The sequence below is a fragment of the Amphiura filiformis genome, chromosome 13 (assembly GCF_039555335.1).
Source record: "Amphiura filiformis chromosome 13, Afil_fr2py, whole genome shotgun sequence".
Classification (NCBI taxonomy): domain Eukaryota; kingdom Metazoa; phylum Echinodermata; class Ophiuroidea; order Amphilepidida; family Amphiuridae; genus Amphiura; species Amphiura filiformis.
Genome location: NC_092640.1, coordinates 11,364,665 through 11,385,739, shown reverse-complemented (window position 1 = coordinate 11,385,739; position 21,075 = coordinate 11,364,665). Strand labels below are relative to the sequence as shown.

The window sequence follows — 21,075 nt, the reverse complement described above, 5'->3', positions numbered from 1 at the left end:
CCTAAAATGTGAAAACAGAGGGGACACATGTTTAATTTTACGTGTAATCTCTAGGAAAGTCATTTACGTTATTGCGTTTTTTACAAAGTCTTTTGAAAGAAAATTGGTTAGTTCTTCAGGCAATGTGAATTGTATCACTAGACCCCCCCCCCCCCAACAAATTTCAGCGGAGTCAGCAAGCCCTTCCAAGCAAACACAAAAATGTTTTAAAAACGTTTTATACAAGTTGTATTTTGTGTATTGGTTAGGTAACAACGTTTTAATCAGATTAAATGTCGGGTTATATAAAGGTCATGGATGGGAGGGAGGGAGGGAGGGAAGGAGGGAAGGAGGGAGGGAGGGAGGGAGGGAGCGACAAAGTTGAGGCCCGGGGCTTAAAAAATTGTATACTGCCCAGCGCTAGTACCGCGGTCATGAATACTAAATACAGCTCGTAGTACGGACCGCGGATCGTGCGAAACACGGTAAACACAATATTAGGTGCCTTGGTTGTCAAAAAACGTGGATTTTGAACTTCATTTTTTACTGTAAGTAATAAATAATTTACCAGGTGTAATATGTCTTTTCTTATAAGAGTTTTAAAAGGTCCAATGATTAAGACTGCATCGACTGGCAGTCTTTTCTAGCTTTTCACTGGCCCTATAATCAAATGCAGCCAACCTTTGACGCGAGCGCGACTACTAGCTCGAGATACTCTAGCTAAAATACAGGTTTACATTTACTATCTTGAACACACCTTGAACACACCTTCTTCTTGGGCTCTTGTTGAAGGAAAAAAAGTCCTTATGTAGCCCATCCAATTTCATCACAATACCCTTACTGCATAATCTATTTATGGGGCCATGTTAATAAACAACTTTCTGCCAGAGAGCTCCCGTTCCATGGGTGAACTTGTTGTATGTCTTCTCTAGAGCTCTATCTATGCCATTCTTGAATTCATTGGTAGTCTTAGCATGCACTGTATTTGCAGGCAGTCCATTCCATGCGCTCACCACTCTATTGCTGAAAGAATTTCCTCTGATACGGAGTCTAGTGTGTTGTTTCGAATGCTGGACGGTTCGCACCCTTTCAATTTCGGACCCGTGCACTTTCGCCCCTTTCTATTTCGCACCCGTGCACTTTCGCCCCCTTTTTATACCGCGGGTATCGTGCTGCTGTCATGCTGTTGATTGTAGGTAACCTAGGCAAACCTTAGTTAACACATTTACAAGTCAGCGAATTCGCCGAGATTGGGGCCCCAACACAATGCATATTTACATAGAAATTTGAATTTTTTCGAGAATAGGTGGGTGAAGGAAACCTACATAAATATGTTTTCTATACTTCACTTGACCCAAATATATGATTTTTATGGTGATAATCAAGTCGCACATGGAATTTTAGAGGATTTTGATAGCAGTTCCATTAAAAAAAGCTGCTATCGCCATGAGACTAAGATCTAAAAACACCCCGAAATGCCGTTTTGGGGAATTTTGCTAGCTGAATCTTTTTGATGAAAGTCAATCTTTGACAAGATGTAACTTTGCTACGGAAAGTGCTATGAAAAAAGGTTTTCAGTTTTGGCTTAGTTTACTCAAGGGCTTTAATTTGATATATATAAAATGATGCAATTTGATGGCAAATTTGAATTCACCTAGGCTACCTATTGATTGATGCACGATTGATTGCTTGAACTCCCGGCGATGCGGCGTAGTATGTTTATAGTACTGGGCCGTCGGGCATGCACTTATTAAGTCATGATAAACCGGGAAGGAAGGAAAGAAAGGATATTTTAAAACAAAATAGAGGAACGATTTTTTTTTCTCAGAATATATTACAGGCCAGATATTTTAGCAGCAGGCTTACCCAAAATAATGAAATAATTAGAAAACAATGTTAAAAATAGTAATAATAATAAATAGTAATAATAAATAAATTTAGATTTAATTATTAATTATAATATGTATAAAAACAGGCGAAATTTGTTCCAACTGACGACCAAAGGATCCACCAAAAGGATACAAGTGTCAACAAGCAATAGATAAAATTAAAAACAATGAAAGTATGACACAAAATCCAATGGGGGAGTAACACAAAACATATAAACAAAGTTAATTTAATAATATAATAAGATGATAATAATAATATAATAATAATAATAATAATAATAATAATAATGATAATAATAATAATAATACCGTAATAATAATAATAATAACAATGATAATAATATAAACAAAGATAATTTTAAAATATAATATGATGATAATAATAATAATAACAATGATAATAAGGGGTTGTAATAAATTCAATATAGCGTTTCTGTGTTTAGTTGCAATTCATAATATTTATAGCTAAGTTCCAAAATAAATACTTTAATGTGTAAGTGTAAGAAAGAAAGAAGAAAGAAAAAGAAAGAAAGAAAGAAATTAAGATGAACTGAACAAATCTAATTGATAGAAATAAATTATTATGTGCAGCAACATCCAAAAACATCTTTCTTGATAAAAAGAAAAGAAAAAAAAGGCACTATAAAAAAAAATAAAGAAAGAAAGTCATCCCCTTTACACGATCATCTTTATTAATATCTAAGAAATAGATGCTATTACATTATTGACATCTTCGAGTTCAAACATCCTGCCTTAAAATTGTCGGCATAAAGTATTTAGCGGATTAAGATACCACGTAAGATATGCCGTGGTGTTAATGAAGCATCGTCATAATGAGTCCGTGATTGACAGGCCGGTAAACAAAATGAATCATGAACATATAAATGTCAATCATTTACAATGCAGAATTGGATAGCATTTTTTCCACAAATTTGTTTATTTACTTACGTTAGTTATTAAAACCATATTTATACAGGGTTACCCTTCAGATAAATCTGCTATTACAGGGGCCCTGTGTCATGAAAACAATATACATAACAATTTGTAGAATTATACATAGGCCCGATAATGTAAGAATTTTTTAAAAACATAAACATCAAAAAATCATACATCAAATATATCAAAATTCATTAAAAGTATTTACATTTCTTTGTTTTATACAATTTACGTAACACTTGTTGAAATAAAATAAAACAAACGAAGACGGGAAACAGTTGTACATTGTACTTGTAGAAATATATATACTAAATTAATTAAAGGAGGATTTTGTGATCCTAGCATCCTCTTTTTATGACATTTTCAGTACATATCCACGAAAAAAGCCTATTCCCAAAATTTCAGTTGATTCCGATTTTGCGTTTGCGAGTTATGCATGATTATGTGTATTACACTGCTCCATAGACAATGCGTTGTAATTTCGTTCTGGTGCACCAGAGCGAAATTCAAATTTCACGATATCTTTGCTAAACGAATTAATCTGCAAGAAATATTTTGTACATAAACATTATGTAACTAGAGGTTTCCAGTGATATAAAAATCTCAACTTTTTTTGAGAAAAGTGGGGGGATGAGGCTGTGGATCACGAAATGCCCCTTTAAGAACACAGACAAAATACATCATTCATTAAAAGACATAAAAGTTAAAACATTTGGTCCATTATTTACATTTCTCATTAAAACGAACAGAAAACTTTCCTGATTAATAATATTTTATATTTGGAAAAGAATATGGATGCAATTGTAATATTTCTCAATGTGGAATCGTAACATATTGTTCGTAAATAAATATCTTTCTATGCATGTATTTCTTGACAAGTTTATACCGGCACACGGCCGCGGGGGCTTGTCAAAGCGGTACCATTGATTGAACCCACACCATACCCGGCGCTTTCCCGTAAGTCATTCATTACATAATGGGTTGAAGAAGTCACACCTTATGTATACAGTCCTGCTGACGCGTGGCCGGAGACTTGTCAAGCAATCGATCCGCACGGGTATGTTCTGGGACGAATATATGCGTGCTGCTACTGCCTAGTCACCGTAGGCTACCATTGCATTGATTGAACCCAAGTCACGCCCGGCGCTTTCGCGTACTAGTGGCAGCTAATACTCGCGGTGAAGAAAGGTGGCGTCAGCACAGCATTATCGCAAAGCTGCTGCCAGGCGTTTGTTTTGCTTGTGCGCATTTGTCTTTGAGAAATTTGCTAAATATTATTTTCCCATTAGTTTCATGTCAAAGAAGATCAATTCGGCAACATAAAGATGGGATAAAATTATAAATTATAAGCCATCACATTTTTGGCCATATTAATATTAGGCCCCATCATCAGTCAACAGCAGCACATTACCCAGCGGTTTAAAAAGGCGAAAGACCGAAAGTGCAGGTGCGAAATTGAAAGGGGCGAAAGTGCACGGGTCCGAAATTGAAAGGGTGCGAACCGTCCTGTTTCCGTTGTTTCTGCACCTTGAGGCTGTGACCTCTTGTTTGCTCGAGAAACACTAGCCACGAATTTGCTCACGGATGCCCTCGCATTCGTGGCTAGTGTCCCTTCGCCCTGAATATCGGTCGGTAAACAAATTACGTAAGCTTACCGTTACGTAATATCATTGTAATAACAATAGGCAATTCTGAAATATCCCCTAAAGACCTCCTTGTACATAGCTTTACCTACCAATTTGTTACTATGCGTGTTGTTGAAGTAATTCTCAGTTATATGTGCCATTTCAGGTGCATTTAGGTAGATATTTCATCACTATTTCTGGAAAAATTGCTCCACTATTCTCAGGTGATCGCCTTACTTCACGAAATAAAAGGTCATGAGAATGGGAAGAGGTCATCTTGGGAGAGAGTGGCAATGGATTAGTCCATTAAGAGAAATAGGGTGGTGTCAAAGCACGTAATAGGATGGTGTTCATAGTCGAGTGATATTGTTTTTTTTCATCTCACAACATTCACGTATTTCGTGCATGAACAAACAGCTTAATTAATACCGTAGTATTCTGAATGTGGCAGAATTAATATTTTTGAGATTTAGTGCTCGAAGTAAACTTCAGTAAGGCCACAACAAATGCTGTGCAAACGTTGCTATCCAATTACAGGGTACAAGTAGGTAATGATATTATTAGAGAAATTACACTGCATTGGTTGCCTGATCAAAACGGATTTATTTCCTATTCCTTGTTATCTGCGCAATCACATCCATCCTCACTCCGATGAATGTTTTGAGTAGAATAAACTCTCTGTTGAAAACAAAAGACACAAGCAATTGATCATAAAGCATTTTCTATAGCAGGTACAGGAAAGAAAGAAAGAAAGAAAGAAAGAAAGAAAGAAAGAAAGAAAGAAAGAAAGAAAGAAAGAAAGAAAGAAAGAAAGAAAGAAAGAAAGAAAGAAAGAAAGAAAGAAAGAAAGAAAGAAAGAAAGAAAGAAAGAAAGAAAGAAAGAAAGAAAGAAAGAAAGAAAGAAAGAAATATAAATAATTCATTCGTTCCTTCGTTCGTTCGTTCGTTCGTTCGTTCATTCATTCATTCATTCATCAATCAATCAATCAACCAACCAATCAATCAATCATTCAATATCAATCAATCATTCAATGAATCAATCAATCAATCAATCAATCAATAAATATATAAATAAATAAATAAATAAATAAATTCATTTATAAATTCATAAATTAATTAATTAATTAATTAACTAATAATAGATCGATTAATTAAAGAAATAAATAAACGAAGAAAGAAAGAAAGAAAGAAAGAAAGAAAGAAAGAACGAACTGAGAAAAAAAGAAGAAAAGAAAGAAAGAAAAAAAAAATAGGTAAGGAAGAAAGAAACAAAAGAAAAAAAGAAAAAAAGAAAGAAAGAAAGAAAGACAAAAAAAAAAGGAAAAAGGAAAACCATAAATATATAAAGAAAAAAGAAAACGTCCTCATCATAGCCATATTCACCCATTTTCAAATGGAATGGTCATTAATGACGTCGTCAGGTTGACGACTGAGGGCAGCAGTCTAAGGTCAGGTTATGTCAAGTAAGCTCATCTATAGAAGCTGTTAGCCTATGACCTTCCAGTCATTATTCATGAACATTTACCTCGTCAATTGCTCCCACATGGTGAGGCTAAATGTCTGCCATCTTTTCGCCGACTGTGCAGTCAGCAAAAATCAGCTTATATTTGCTTCCAGTTTTTAGGATCGTAAGTATCGAAAATGTAAAAAGGTACGGCGTGATACATGCAATAGAATAAAGCTTATAATGACACGCTTATGAAGTGTGTTTGTGAACTATGAAGCATGTTTACGTCCCGGTACAATTTTATGCACCGATCTATGCACAAGGATGACATAGTACAAATCTCTAACAGTAATGCTGACGCATTACGTGTTAGAGAATATGCTCGAACAACCTCTTGTTCCCACACCTTGCTGTGCCATTTGAAAGATGGAGGCTGGATTGATGTCATTAATACCATGCATTATCTTATACATCTGTATCAAATCTCCCCTTAATCTTCTGTAGGCTAATGTGGGTAAATCAAGCTCTTTCAATCTCTCTTCATACGTCATCTCTTTCAGGTCTGCAACAATTTTTGTGGCTCTTCTCTGTACTCTCTCAATCCTTACATTATCTCTGTGTAGAACTGGACTCCAAATACAATTTGCATATTCTAGGTGTGGACGCACTAGACTTTTGTACAGAATCTTCAGCATATCTTTATTGATGTAATCAAATGTTCTCCTTATGATTCCAACCATCCTGTTGGCTCTATTGGCAACCATATCAACATGCTTTGAAAAGGTCAACGAGGGGTCAAATTTCACTCCCAAATCTTTCTCTTCTTCTAGTACTTCTAAATTTCTTCTATTACCTTCTTCTGACATGCTATATGTACATGGTGTTGGTTGTGAACCATAGTGCATTACTCCACACTTTGCTACATTGAATTTCAGCTGCCAGGTATCTGACCACAAACTCAGGTTGTCCAAATCCTCTTGAAGCTTCTCGCAATCCTCTTCTTTCTGAACATGCGTAAACACCTTTGTGTCATCAGCAAATATCTTTACATAACTTTCAACTACATCAGGTAGGTCATTGATGAATATGATGAAGAGGATAGGACCTAGGACACTGCCTTGCGGGATACCGCTAATGGCGTCTGCCCATTCAGATGTTCCACCATTTACACAGACTCTCTGTTTTCTACCTGTCAGGAAGCTTTCTATCCAACTCTGTAGATTTCCATCTATGCCATGAGCCTTCACTTTCTTGAGTAGGCGCTGGTGTGGTACGCTGTCGAAAGCCTTCCTGAAGTCCAAATATATCACATCAATACCTCCGCCCTCATCCAACATGCTGGACCACAAATCCATGATCTCTATCAGCTGAGTCACACATGACCTTCCAGCTCTAAACCCGTGTTGGTCTTCACTAAGCAGCTTATTCTTGTTCATGAAGTCCATGGCGTGGTCTCTGATAATTGACTCAAGGAGTTTACAAATGACTGATGTTAGACTCACTGGTCTGTAGTTGCCTGGGCTTTTTACCGATCCCTTCTTGAAAATTGCCGTCACATGTGCTATTTTCCAGTCATCCGGTACTTCCCCTTCACCAAGTGATTTGTTGAAGATGATGGTCAGTGGTTTTGTAATTGCATCTGTGACCTCCTTAAGCACCCTTGGATGAAATCCGTCAGGACCTGGTGATTTATTTGGTTTTAATTTATCCAACTTTTTTTTTTTTTTTTCCTCTGAAACTGTAATATCCTTTAGCCTTTCACCAACATGTTTCATCTCAGGTTCTGGGATGTCTTCATCCTCTCTCTGGTGAACACACTAGCAAAAACTTGTTCAATTCCTCCGCTTTCTCTTCATCAGTGTGCTAAGTGTTCCATCTTCTTTTTCCAAATCACTTATCCCTTGTTTAACATGGGTCTTGGAGCGGACATATTTCCAAAAACTTTTCGGATTTACTTTGATCTCCTCAGCAAGTTTTCTTTCAAATGATCTCTTAGCTTTCCTAACTTCATTTGTTGCTGCATTTCTTGCTGTGCAATAATCTTTGTAGTCTTTTCCCTGCCTAGTAGCTAAGTACCGCTGCCATGCATGGTATTTCTTCTTCACCTTACTCATCGCATCTTTATTCATCCATAATGGGTTTCTCTTTTTCTCTGGCTTACTTTGTCTTGGTTTGGTCCTGGGAATATTGTCTTCCATGGCCTCATACATCTTAGTTGCAAATAACCTCCAACTGTTATTTGCATCCATACTTCTCATCTCCTCCTCCCAGTTAATTGCATTTAACTCTTTTTCATTGACTCATAATCTCCTTGTTGAATAGATATCTCTCTTTTTCAACTTCATCATCCTCTTCCATGTAGCACTGAAGTTCAAAATGTAAAACAACATGGTCACTTTTCCCCAATGGACATCTGGCTTGCACCTCCTTAATCAAACCATCTTCATTAGTGATGGCAAGATCCAATAAGCTTGGCTTTTGACCCTCTCTAAATCTAGTGTTGCAGTTAACCGCTTGATAGAGGAAGTTGTTCTGTAAACAATCTATCAAACCCCAACTAGGGTGATTCATACTGGCTTTACTAGACCATGTGTCCCATTCTATTTCGGAGTAGTTGAAGTCCCCCATAATAAGTAGATGTGAACTTCCCCTTCTACATGCTGCATCTATAAGGTGATGTAATTGGTCATTGTTGTCACTATCGGAACTTGGGCTCCTGTAAACGCAGCCAACAAGTAACTTGTCTTTATTTTTCAGCCTTACTTCACACCAAATGCTTTCCTGAAATGGTAAACTCGAAAGCTCATCAACAGGAATTGCCTTAAACTTCTTTCTTGTGTAAATGCAAACTCCTCGACCTCCGGTGCTAACTAAGCAGTCATAGCCATCTAGCTCCAACTCCGCTTTCTGGACTTCCGTCTCTACATTCTTCGGAAAAACTTCTGTAATTGCAATTACATCTGGCTGCAAGCTGGCAATATTTGCTTCAAGCTCCTTCCTCTTATTCAATAAACTATCTGCATTTGTGTACATGCATTTCAAGTGTACTGGTGTGGTATTGGCTGCATTTTTTTGCTCGCAATTGACACTGGTTTTTGTCTCCTTATTCGGCTTATTGTCATTAGCGTTCGAGGTACTCTTTGTCCTCTGCTTTGTAAAGTCATTAGTCTTCTTCTGTCTCTCCTTATTTGTCTCCTTCAGTTTTACTTCCTCATTTATCACCTCATTTTTATTCAAAGTAGTACTTCTGTGCTTCTCTCCAAAGCTTGGTGAGTTTTCCTCTCTGACTGAGGTTTTTCTATTATCTTCCCTCCTCTCACTGTATTTCTCCTCTCTTGTCTTGTTAGTCTTACTTAATGTCTTCTTTTTCCGCTTCACTTCCTCGTAGGTCACCCCTGCTGTATTCAGGGTGGTAATACCATCCTTTACCATCTTCTCACTGGTTTCCTTCTCACTTAACTTACTGAACTTACTTGAGCTTAACAACTTCTTCCTCAACTTCACTTCCTCATCATTCATCCCGGCTGTATTTACAGTGGTACTTGTGGGATGGAATGATTTCATCTTCAATTTCACTTCCTTCTCTGTCTCAACTGTGTTAGAATTGTCAAATCCATGTCTACCGCTCAATGAATCTATTTCCCTCTTCTCACCGTTTTCTTTCTCAGTCTCATTTGTCTTACTGAACTTACTTGACTTACTTATGGAGGAATTAATCATCTTCGGCTTCGCTTCCTCCTCCCTCTTCTTATCTTCACCTGAAGCGGTATTTCTATTCCTGTCCCTACTTCTCAAATAGTCTTCCTCCATCACCGAGGATTTTCTATCCTCATCCCTCTTCATCTTGGATCCCTTCTCATTTGTTCTTCTCAACTTACTTGTCTCACTTATCTTACTTGTGTGGCCAGAGAACTCCGGTTCCATTTCATTTTCTATCCTCTCTTCTACCTCATCTATCAATACCTCAAATTTATTTGAAGTGGTACATGCAATCATTACTCTACTACTTGAAGTATCTTCAGAACTCACCGAGGATATACTATCCTCATCACTTACATGTAATATAACATCATTGTTTGAGTTCCCACTTACATGTAACTTACAAATCTTACTCATGGAGTACCGGTAGTCAGTCTTCTTCAGCCTCACTCATCCATCTATCTTCTCTTCTTTACTCGAAATGTTACTTTTCGACTCATCGCTACTGCTTGCAGAATCTTCATCCCTCTTTGGGGATTTACTGACATGCTTCTCACTTAACTTACTTATGTATTTACTGACATGCCTCTCACTTAACTTACTTGTGGAGTATCTATTTACATCATCAATCTCCTTTTCTGTGCTACATCTGATTACTGTCGAAATTTTCGCAGCTTTTTCTGTGCTCCTGGCACTATTGTTACAAGAGTCCACTTGGGTAAACTTACTGCTACTTTCATTCAGTTTATACTTCTGAGTTTCACTGTTATTGGAATTCTTTTTCCTTTCAGTGGCTATATCAACATGAATACGGTGCAACTTTGTAGCTCCAGGGGTGTATATGGTGCTTTCAACATACGGTGCGGTGTGCAAAACATGTTTGTTGTGCGGGTCCCTGCAGCTACTTCCTTTATCTTTCTTAACGAAAGGATTGAGAATTGGATGGTTGAAACGTCTCATCATCACCATCTTTCTGTATCTGGATAATCTTCCCTCTCCGTATCACTAATCCCTCTTCACCTTCTTCGGTTCTTCTCTGTAAATCTTCTCTCAGACTCTTGTTATGTTGACGTTCTTTGGGTGAGAAGTCTGGGGTTACATAAATGTTGCTCCATTGATCTGTTTCTTTTAGCTTTTTGGCATTCGTTAACATGTTCCTTTTTGTCTTGACTGAGTCTACTGTTACTTTTAAAAGTCTCGCTTTCCTCTCCACTTTCTTCCCTAACCTCACAACTGAACTCAATGCTACCTCTTCTACTTCTAGGCCCATATGAATCATATCTACTACTTTCTCCGTATCTTCCCTAATTCTGTCTTTAGATTCTTCTTGTTCCGATTCAGGTAAATTATGTATTATTACATTACACTTTCGTAATTCCCTCTGTCGGTACTCCTCAATGGCCTCTTGGACCTTAGTATCAATAGAACTCTCCAGCTTGTCAACCTTTATGTTTAACGCCCCAAGTCCAGTTCTACAGCTGTCCTGCTCGTCTCTAACACCCTGGAGTGTTTTCCCCATTTTTTTATGGTAGGAAGTGCGTGCATGCAAGAGTCACATGTCCAAATGATGTTGGGTACCTCTTTATCAAGCATTAGGTCGTACATAGGCTCTGACACTGCCGTGCAGTATAGGCACATCCACATGGCGCAAAATTCACATCTCAGTGCCTTTATATTCTCATTTATTTCACCATCACATTTAGCACAGCTTACGGGAGTATCAATTACTTCATTACCACTACTGGCGCTTAATGACTGATCTGGTTAGCCCAATACCTCCATCAACTCCTTTTTACCTCTTTGTTTTGTCTTACTTCTTACATTACTTCTGGTAGGTTTGGTTTGCTCACTACAATCAGTACTACTACTACCTTTGCGTCTACCTTTCCCATTGCTGATGCTAATCTACTACCTGCATGACTTGAGGAGCGGAATTTGACGCCTTTGGGTTTAACGCTTAAGCTTAACTCTGATTCTGCTAACTCCTCTTCTTGACCTCCATCTTGGGTAAGCTTCAAAGTATTACGCCACCCACATACACCAGAAAATCTTCAAAAATCTCTAAATCGGTACAGCATCCACTTTACCTACTTACATCGAGTAAAGCCAAGGACATAAAAGACAATATGCAGTGGGTATTGTGGTGAGAAAGGATGTTAAAACATAAGATTTAGTGAAAAGTTTTACTCAATATCGATGACAACAATCTTCATCAGTCTGACCTCTGACCTCTGACCTGACCTCTGACCTCTTACATTATCTTGCTGTATTTCAGCTAGAGCTCCAAACGACAAGCTTCCGGGTTTTTTGGAGAACAATACTGTTACGTAAGATGAAGAAGAAACCCGCCTCGGAGCCCGCCTTACTCATTATTTCATTGTACTTATTGCAATTTGCCTCCACATTTCAGTAATCAACACAAAGCTTTTGTGAGGATTAGTGAGTGGATAAGAAATTGACAGTGGAGGATCTGAAGGACACACCGATTGTTAGTTGTCAATCATGAATTGCATAGCGTATTAATATTTTACTGCATGGCATTCCGCAAACACCAAGACAAATTATGCCGTATTTTTCCAAAGATCATCTCATATGAAGTAAGCTGAATGCGATCTGTACTTTTGTAACATTCCGATCGCTTTTGATCACCTATTATCGGCGAATTTGCTTGAAAACATGTGAGTTCATGTTGTGTAAACATAATTAGCATAGACACAAATGAAATTACAATGCAATACAATGCAATTTGAATGCGCAGCAGATCTATAGAAATAACGTTGCCTGGTTTTATGCAGAATTAGACCCTGTCTGGCGACTACCGTGATGTTGCAAATTCGGCGCTAACAACGCGTACGGCGCACAGTTCATTCATAAATTTCCACTCGGTAACAGCAGATCGCCTCAGCAGCCAATCAGAGACAAGTGCGTCCAACGCAGTAAATACGCGATGTATACTTACAATACGCGCTCGTCAAAGGTTTCCTGCATTTCAGTATAGTTCCTTCCATAACATCATGCACGATTTGAGGTTGAGGGTTGTGTTAGGGTATTTTTTCTGTTGCTGCGGCAACACAGCAGACGTAGGCCTATGACTGTACAGGTATGCAAAAAAAAAAAAAATTGTTCCTCTATCAAGGCAACAGGGCAACAAACACTAAAATTCGCTAAGCATTGTCTTTAGTAGAAAATGGATCTCAATCAAAGCAACAGGCATGACAGGGCAACAAGCATTACAAGGCAACAAACACTCCAATCGACGCAAAAAAAATAGAAAAAAAAAATCATCGCTCAATCTCGGCAACACGGCAACAAACACGAAATTCGCTAAAGACTAAAAGTTTATACGGCAACAAGGCAACAAACACTACAATAGGGAGTCCAGTAGTTTCCAGATTTCCGAATTTGTATCTGGAAGCACGTAAAACACGCAAGAATTGTCGTATGTTTTAAACATGATTTTTATGTTCAAATGGAAAAATAAATTATGATTTGAAGAGATTAAAGATTAATCTTTCTAACTGTATGATGTTTTTCCAAAAAAAGTCTGTATAATCCTAGATCAATGCGATAAATATGGTGTACCTTCAGAGCAATAGATTAGCAGTAGATGCATTCGTCGCCATCTTGTCACATGAGCTTCTGGATGTGACGGAGTTTTTGGATCACATCTCATTAACCCCTGACCTAGTCCAAAATCTGAGATTATTATGGGATAGACAAAAGAATTCCCCATCCGGCAATAATAAACAAATGCCCGTTGATAAAGCATGAACGGTAGTCAAAAGCAATTTCTGAGGCGCCAAAATCAAGGTAATTTTTCCCGATTTTTCTTGTCAAAAGCCTTATAATTCGGTTATAAAGAGTCCATGAAACCTATATGAAACTGGTATTAGATTAAATTATAGACTTTCAAGAAGAAGTTGGCCAAGTTGCAGAGCAATCGGAGGTTGCGGTTAAATGCGAACCATGATTTTGTACAGGGAGGTACTGTGGTAACATGCGAAGTACGGGGAGTGTAGCGGTGTGTTAGCGGTGCATGCCATGTGCCTTGTCGGGTTGGCCTTGGTGGTAGATGTAGCGCATTATCGGGTCTTGAGGGTAAGGATAAAAATGAAGAAGGCACACTTAATACAAGTGATATTATTTTTGTTACTACTTTTCATCATTTCTATGATACTTAAGGGGTACTACACCCCTGGCCAATTTGTGCCTATTTTTGCATTTTTCTCAAAAATTACAGCGCATTGGTGACATGTAAGATATGTATATTATAGGGGCAAGGACTACAACTACTGCACTGAAAATTCAGCAACTCAAGACAAGTAGCTATTGATTTATTGATCAAATATTGGTTTTCCCTCATTTTTGACTGTAACTCCACAACTGTTGTCTGTGCGGAAATAAAATTTCCAGTGCAGTAGTTGTAGTCCTTGCCCCTATAATATACATGTCTTACTTGTCACCAATCCGCTATAATTTTTGAGAAAAATGCAAAAATAGGCACATAATTGGGCAGGGGTGTAGTACCCCCTTAAAGAATCTGTGTAATATTTTTAAATTTTTTTTCACTTCCTTTGTATTTTTTTTTTTCAATTCTGAAGTTGAGTAGTGCAGTGTCAGATGAGCTTCATAAACTAAAGACAAGAACATTTTGCATGAGGACTTCAGAGAAATATGAGGGGGTACTACACCCCTCAATAAATTTGTTTCTATTTTTGCATTTTTCTCAAAAACTAATAACACAGTGGTAACAAAAGTTATCCGTATTATAGGGGCAAGGAATCCAATTACTACACTGGAATTTCAGTGACCCAGTGATGTACATCATATTTAGTGTTGGCCGATACCGATCTGTGAATCGGAGATCGGTGCCGATATGGACTGCATCGGCCTTGAATCTGAATCGGCAGATGAGCTATCAGCTGCCGATCTAGCTTACCGATCTCTGAACTTGACAGTAATAAAAGTACACAACAATTCTTTAAGCTTACCATTACTTTCTTATGTAACATTACTACTATTTAATGCCAATATATTTCCAAAAAACGTTGTTACCACCGCAAGAATCATGTTGTTTCATACTGTATTTTATAATATTATCCATTCAGTGACAACACTCCCGACTGTACAGTGCGTCCCTGGGAAAAATTTGTAAACACTTTAACACTCGACACGTGCGCCCTTCAATGTCGGGTTTCCCAAGGTGAATTTGAGGGCATGTTATTTTTAGAATCGCGCACATTCGCGCTATTCCTCCTCACACGGACGATTTCATCTCTTAATCTCCGAACACGTGAATTCTTTCTGTAAACAACTCTGCACAACCAATCAGGATGGGAATTCCGCGGTATTCCCCAATACGTCATATGCATAAATTATTATAATATCGATGGAGCTGATTTAGCTGCAGGGTCATCAAATCAATTCGCGCGCAGTGATTCGCCTAACTTGGTACACACGCAAATCAAAGTTGATTCGCGGAGAAGAAAGAAGAATAAAACAATCAAGAGAAATGGATTAATGATTAAACTTCCGACAATCGGAGGCACTGAGTGAGTAACGCTGGAACTTGGGGTGTAAAATGGTATTTTATTTGGGTTGATATTGACATGAAAAACCTCTAAAAACGGTCATCATATTACATAGTTACAGGTTTGGGGAATTAAGCTTTGACCGTTAACATTACTGGGGGCCGACTTGAATGAACTAAATTGAACTTGTACTGGTTGTAGAATAACATTTAAGGAATCTGAATCGGGATCGGATCGGCCCGATCTGCTAATTTTCAGATCGGAGATCGGCAGATCCGATCTTGGGTTGGATCGGCCAACACTAATCATATTCTATCATATTATACTGAACCCAGGGTTTTCTTTAAGCATTTTGCTGAAGGGGTATTTTCAAAATTTTTTGACCCTTTCAATTGTGAATTTTTCCTCTGAAAAACATTGCCCAAGGGGTATTTTATAATGTTATTTTGAAGACATTTTTAACAATATGTGTGTTTTTTTATCCTTTTTCGTAGATCCGGATTGGGGTGGTGGGGGGATCTCCCCAATATTTTGCCAGGGGATGGTCCATACAATCATCCCCCAATGTTGACTTACCTGTATGTGGGTTTCTGACCAAATTAACCTCATATTTGGCCATTTTAGCCCCAAAAGTGCACATTTTTTTGCGCTTCCCCCGAAATTATTCCCGTTTTGCACCATATTTCAACAGTTTAGCTTCAAAATGGCAAAAATTTTTTGTACCATAAACTTATTCTTTCTCCAAAAGGTGCTGGATTCACTATACTTCAAGACACCCCCAGTCAAAAAGAAATCTACGCCACTGTTTGGAGCAGTGGCGGATCTAGAGCAGAAGGGGGTGGGGGCAATTTTAGAAGAAAATAATAATATTTAAAGATGCCCCCTGAGAAGTAAGAAACTTTTGCAAAATTAAGACCTAATTGAAGCAGTTTGGTGGATCATTTTGGCAATATTAATGTGTAAAATTTTAGGTTAAAAAAGCCGAACATTTGTGAAATGAGCAGTCCATGGAGTCTTTCGTGGACGGCAAGTTTTCCCTATTATGGTAGGCCTATAAATTGTGTTAAACTTAAATTGGCAAATGTCGAAAGCAGAAGTGAAAGTGGCCATTTGTTTATCAACTACGCAGGGTGATGTTCCCCCCTTAGAACTTGGAAAAATTTGCAAAATGAAGACCTAATTGAAGCGATTTGGTGGACCATTTTGGCACTATTACTGTGTAAAATTTAAATTTGAACAGTTGAAAAGCTGAAAATTGTGAAATTGTGAAATGCCGGTCCATAAAGCCTTTCGTTGTCCTACATATCGGGAGTATAGGTCCTAAATGCCAAAAGCCGAGAATAAAATACACAATATCAGGTGTTTCTCTATTCAATTCTTGCAATATCTGAACGCGTACGTTTTCAAGATTTTGTACGCATTGGACTTTGGTACTAGGGATTTGAAGGAGTCAGAAAAGTGCCTGAACGCGTAAATACGCGTGTTTTGTGCGTTAAAGAAAACCCTGACTGAACCGCTTGTCTTGAATCACAGAAATTTCAGTGAAGTAATTGGATTCCTTGCCCCAATAATATACATAACTTTTGTTACCAGTGTGTTATTATTTTTTGAGAAAAATGCAAAAATAGTCACAAATTTACCACAGGGTGTAGTACCCCTTAATCAACTCCAGTATTTTAAGAATCTCTCTTCTAAACTTGTTATAAAAATGTTTGCTTTTTTTCCGCATAGGCCCAAGTTTGGGGTGACTTGAGAAAAAAATAAAACACACACAACTGCACTTCATACTATGTAATCATATGTTGTTACTTTTTTATTCAATAATTGTCAATATGATATTACAATACTAGTTGTCTTTTTTAACTCCCTTTCCAAGTTTTATTAGATTTCAAATAAATTTTGAGACAGTAATCGACATAATAGGGACTTTGTTTCTCACATTCCAGTTGGTCGCGGCGACAGACACAAAACCTGTACGCACACAACTTTAATTGAGCATAACTTCACTATACCTCAAGCTACTGAGCTGATTTAAAGACTGTTGGTTTTCTCTTTCCAGTGATACCAAACATGATAAGGTTCGCTTAAAAAAGGCATAAAGTGCCGGACTCCCTAACTACAATCAACGCAAAAAAAAAAGAGAAAAAATCATCGCTCAATCTCGGCAACACGGCAACAAACACGAAATTCGCTAAAGACTAAAAGTTTATACGGCAACAAGGCAACAAACACTACAATCAACGCAAAAAAAAAAAAAAATCATCGCTCAATCTCGGCAACACGGCAACAAACACGAAATTCGCTAAAGACTAAAAGTTTATACGGCAACAAGGCAACAAACACTACAATCAACGCAAAAAAAAAGGAAAAATCATCGCTCAATCTCGGCAACACGGCAACAAACACAAAAGACTAAAAGTTTATACGGCAACAAGGCAACAAACACTACAATCAACGCAAAAAAAAAGAAGAAAAAATCATCGCTCAATCTCGGCAACAAACAAGAAATTCACTAAAGAAAAGTTTATGCTTCCTTGTTGATGATAACTTTTGCTCAATATTTTAGTTTTTATCCGAAATCCTGAAATGACACATAAAAAAAATACAATAAAGAAAAACCGTATTCCGTATTAGGTTTTCAATATTTCACAAGCTTTGAGACACATGATTTAATTAAGATGGCCTTACCAATGTCTATTACTTTGTTGCAGGTGCGTGTGAGAAGGTCAGATATCTACCATGAGCGGTTGGGGGTTGGGTGCATTTGGCTACGCTGACGATGCAGGGAGTGACGATGAGGAGCAGGAAGGATTTGAACAACGCTTTGCTACCAAAGACAGTGTGATATTCATGATTGACACCTGCCAGCCAATGTTTGATAGGCCTGCTGGCGGGGCAGGAGATGGTGAGGATGAAGAGGAATCTCAAAGTCATTTTGAACTGTGTGTCAAGGTAATACATCTACCAGAGCCCAAATTTCAGGGAGGCCACCAATGCCATTGGCCCATTGCCTGACCTTTTAAGTTTTGGCCTTGGTGCCTGCCAGATCTTTGTCAACTTCAGGCATTCTTCATCACTTGTTGGCCTTGGTGGCTCCTGGTTAGAGACTGACCGATCTGATCGGTAGCTTCCGAATCTGGCCGATTATTAGCTTATCGGTAGTGATCTGCATCGGCCGATTTTTCCTTCATCCGCCAATGTAATGCACCGATCACCCAATACCATGAAAGTAATTGTTGAAGCTTAACAAGTATTCATTTATTGGTATATTTCTTCGAAATAAACTAGTTAAATCAAGCGAAATTTAGCAAAAGAACAAGCTTTGTAGGCGATAAACCTATAATCATACCGTTCAAGTCAGTGTGAGTTTTGCACACGTGTAGTTCTTACTTCCGGGTCACAGTGCTGTGCTTCCGGGTTAAACACGTGCATGTCAGATTAGAGAGAGCTACGGGCCGTGTGCAAAACTCACACTGACTTGAACGTAAACACAATATTAAAATGGGGCGTCGATCGAATGATTGACGGACTCGGACATCAGGGGAAAAGGTAAATTGAACTGATAATAATCATGGTCAAATTAAGTATTTTAAATGAATACGGGAGTGTGTTTTTTGTGCTCAGAGCATACATAATTATATGGTAATACTTTGCGTATCGTACGTACATGTACAAGTACCCTTTCAACATACGGGTGAAATTTACTCACCGCGATGGCAGCCATTGTTTACAATTGGGGAATTGGTAATCGGTGATCGAATCGGCAGATCAAAGAGGGAATTGATCGGTCAATCGGCCGATTCAGATAAGGACCTGATCGGTCAGACACTACTCCTGGTGCCCTTCTTTGTCTTTGCCCAGTGGCCTTGAAAATGGGTGCCCCCAAAAATTAAAATTTGAGGCCTGACATCTACATGTACATTGGTTTAATATGGGTTGATGTCATCAAGCCATGGTGATAGCGACATGGCTGGTTCTAAAAACAATACTTTTATTCTCTAAGTATAACATAACTTTAATACATTTCTCATCCATTATTTCTTACGGATATAGACCCTGTAATTTGAAAGGTAGCAGGAATCCTGATATAGTACAGTTGAATATTTTTAATTGTATCAACAAACCTGATGATCTATTCATTTCATTTTGTTTGTTTACAGTGTGTACGTAGTGTAATGACCAATAAGATTATCAGCAGTGAGAAGGATCTGCTGGGTGTTGTATTCTTTGGGACGGAACAGGACAAGAACAGTGGAGGATTTAAGCATGTCTATGTGTTGCAGGTAAGGATAGCTTGATCCACATAAATTGGATAGACCGGGGCACTTCAATTTGAAATGGATATAGGTGTAGGGCTGGCACTTTCGCAGTTAGGGGCATTCGGTGAGAGCAAAATGTAAAAAATATGGGGTCATTGGGTGAGAGCATGATTTTTGGCATTCGGTGAGAGCAAAATGTAAAAAATATGGGGTCATTGGGTGAGAACATGATCTTTTTTTTAAATGGAATCTTTGGGTGAGATTTGGCTGTATTTTCAAAATAAGTAACAAAATCAGTGATAAATGAAAGTTGCTGTTCAAATTGAACTTGTAAGGGTCTTTGGGTGACAGATCAAATGGAAAAATAGGGGTCTTGGGTGATAGAGCATGTGTTCGTAAAAAGTATGGGGTCTTTGGGTGACAGCAATGCTGAAAATGGGGGTCTTAACAGCCCTACATAGCCGTCACCTCCAAAGTTGGAGTGCCCCCCCATTATAGACTATTATAGGCCCAAGTATAAATTTCTGGAATTTCGGAAACCAAACTTGAAGTGTGAAGAAAGTATTTTCATGTTACGGCTCCTCCATTTTTGGGTGACCAATTTGTGACATGCGACCATATTGTATAATGGCACTGCCAGCTATGTTGCATTGTTCATTCCAAGGAATGTAAGGTCCATATTTACAACAAACATTTTTTTGATTGAATTTGTGTCCTAATAGGATCTTGACCAGCCCACAGCAAGCAGAATTTTAGAAGTGGAGTCATTCCTAAAAGGTAAGAATGGTTGACCCCATGGACACTTCTGCCTTTCTTACATTGCCCCTGATTGGTTAATTACAGGAAACACTTAGCTGAGGCATCATACTGTTGCATCATACAATACATAGAGACTGTATGTCTTGAAGCTTAAAAAAAAAGGCTTTATTGGGACGATGTGTGCGCATAGCGCAATTATTTTTGTATTTTACACTTTTTTGCCCATTATCAGGATGGAAAGCAGGAAAGGGCTTTACCTGTACAATGTGCCATGTAGCGCTCAAAAATTTTGTAGGTTACATTATTTTGGCCCATGATCGGGCTGAATTTTGGTAGAAAAGGGCTCCTTGCCCCTTTTCTGTTCCTTTTCCTCCTGATTTTCTCTTTTATTTTTTTCAGAGGGGCACTTTTTTCTTTCATTTTTTGTCAGGGGGGCACTCTTCCCCCTACTCCCCGCTGGCTTCGCTACTGCTGAGGTACCAATCAAAATAGAGCTTTTAGATCTCTTATAAATTTTTAAGCTTAATTCACTTCAGCCCTGTGGGCATTTGTACCAGCCATATCTGTGATTGGCTCAATAAATGATGATATAGCCCTCTTTGTAACCAATCAAAACAGTTCTTAGAGGCCGACTGGTAGTCTATTTTTCTATTTTTAAGAAAGGGAGTATGTATGAAGTTAATTATAATATGTCCAAATATTTTGTAAATTTACCACCTAAATTTACCCTGCAGCTTTTCCTCTTGTTCATTTCTAAATTAAAACTTCTAAAAAGTGAACGCTTGTATTATGAGCCTTGTGAGTTTGATCATTGATGAAATTTATTGCAGATGATAACAACAGTTTTGACACCAACTTTGGACACAGTACTGGCTTTTCTCTCAGTGATGCTCTGTGGACATGTTCCAATATGTTCTCTCAAAGGTAAGGAACCTAGACAAAGCCTCTATT

At 38.1% G+C, this 21,075-nt stretch overlaps 1 protein-coding gene across 1 annotated transcript in view; it reads left to right on the top strand.

Moving 5' to 3' along the window:
* Window positions 1–401: 401 nt before the first annotated feature.
* The window catches only part of LOC140168010 (X-ray repair cross-complementing protein 5-like), a 58,213-nt gene continuing 37,539 nt past the window's right edge, over window positions 402–21,075 (top strand). Inside the window, exons 1-5 of the mRNA XM_072191319.1 lie at window positions 402–527; window positions 17,818–18,058; window positions 19,267–19,389; window positions 20,088–20,142; window positions 20,955–21,048. Coding sequence (XP_072047420.1) covers window positions 17,846–18,058; window positions 19,267–19,389; window positions 20,088–20,142; window positions 20,955–21,048 — 485 coding nt within the window. The 5' untranslated portion in view covers window positions 402–527; window positions 17,818–17,845. The remainder of the gene's footprint in view (window positions 528–17,817; window positions 18,059–19,266; window positions 19,390–20,087; window positions 20,143–20,954; window positions 21,049–21,075) is intronic.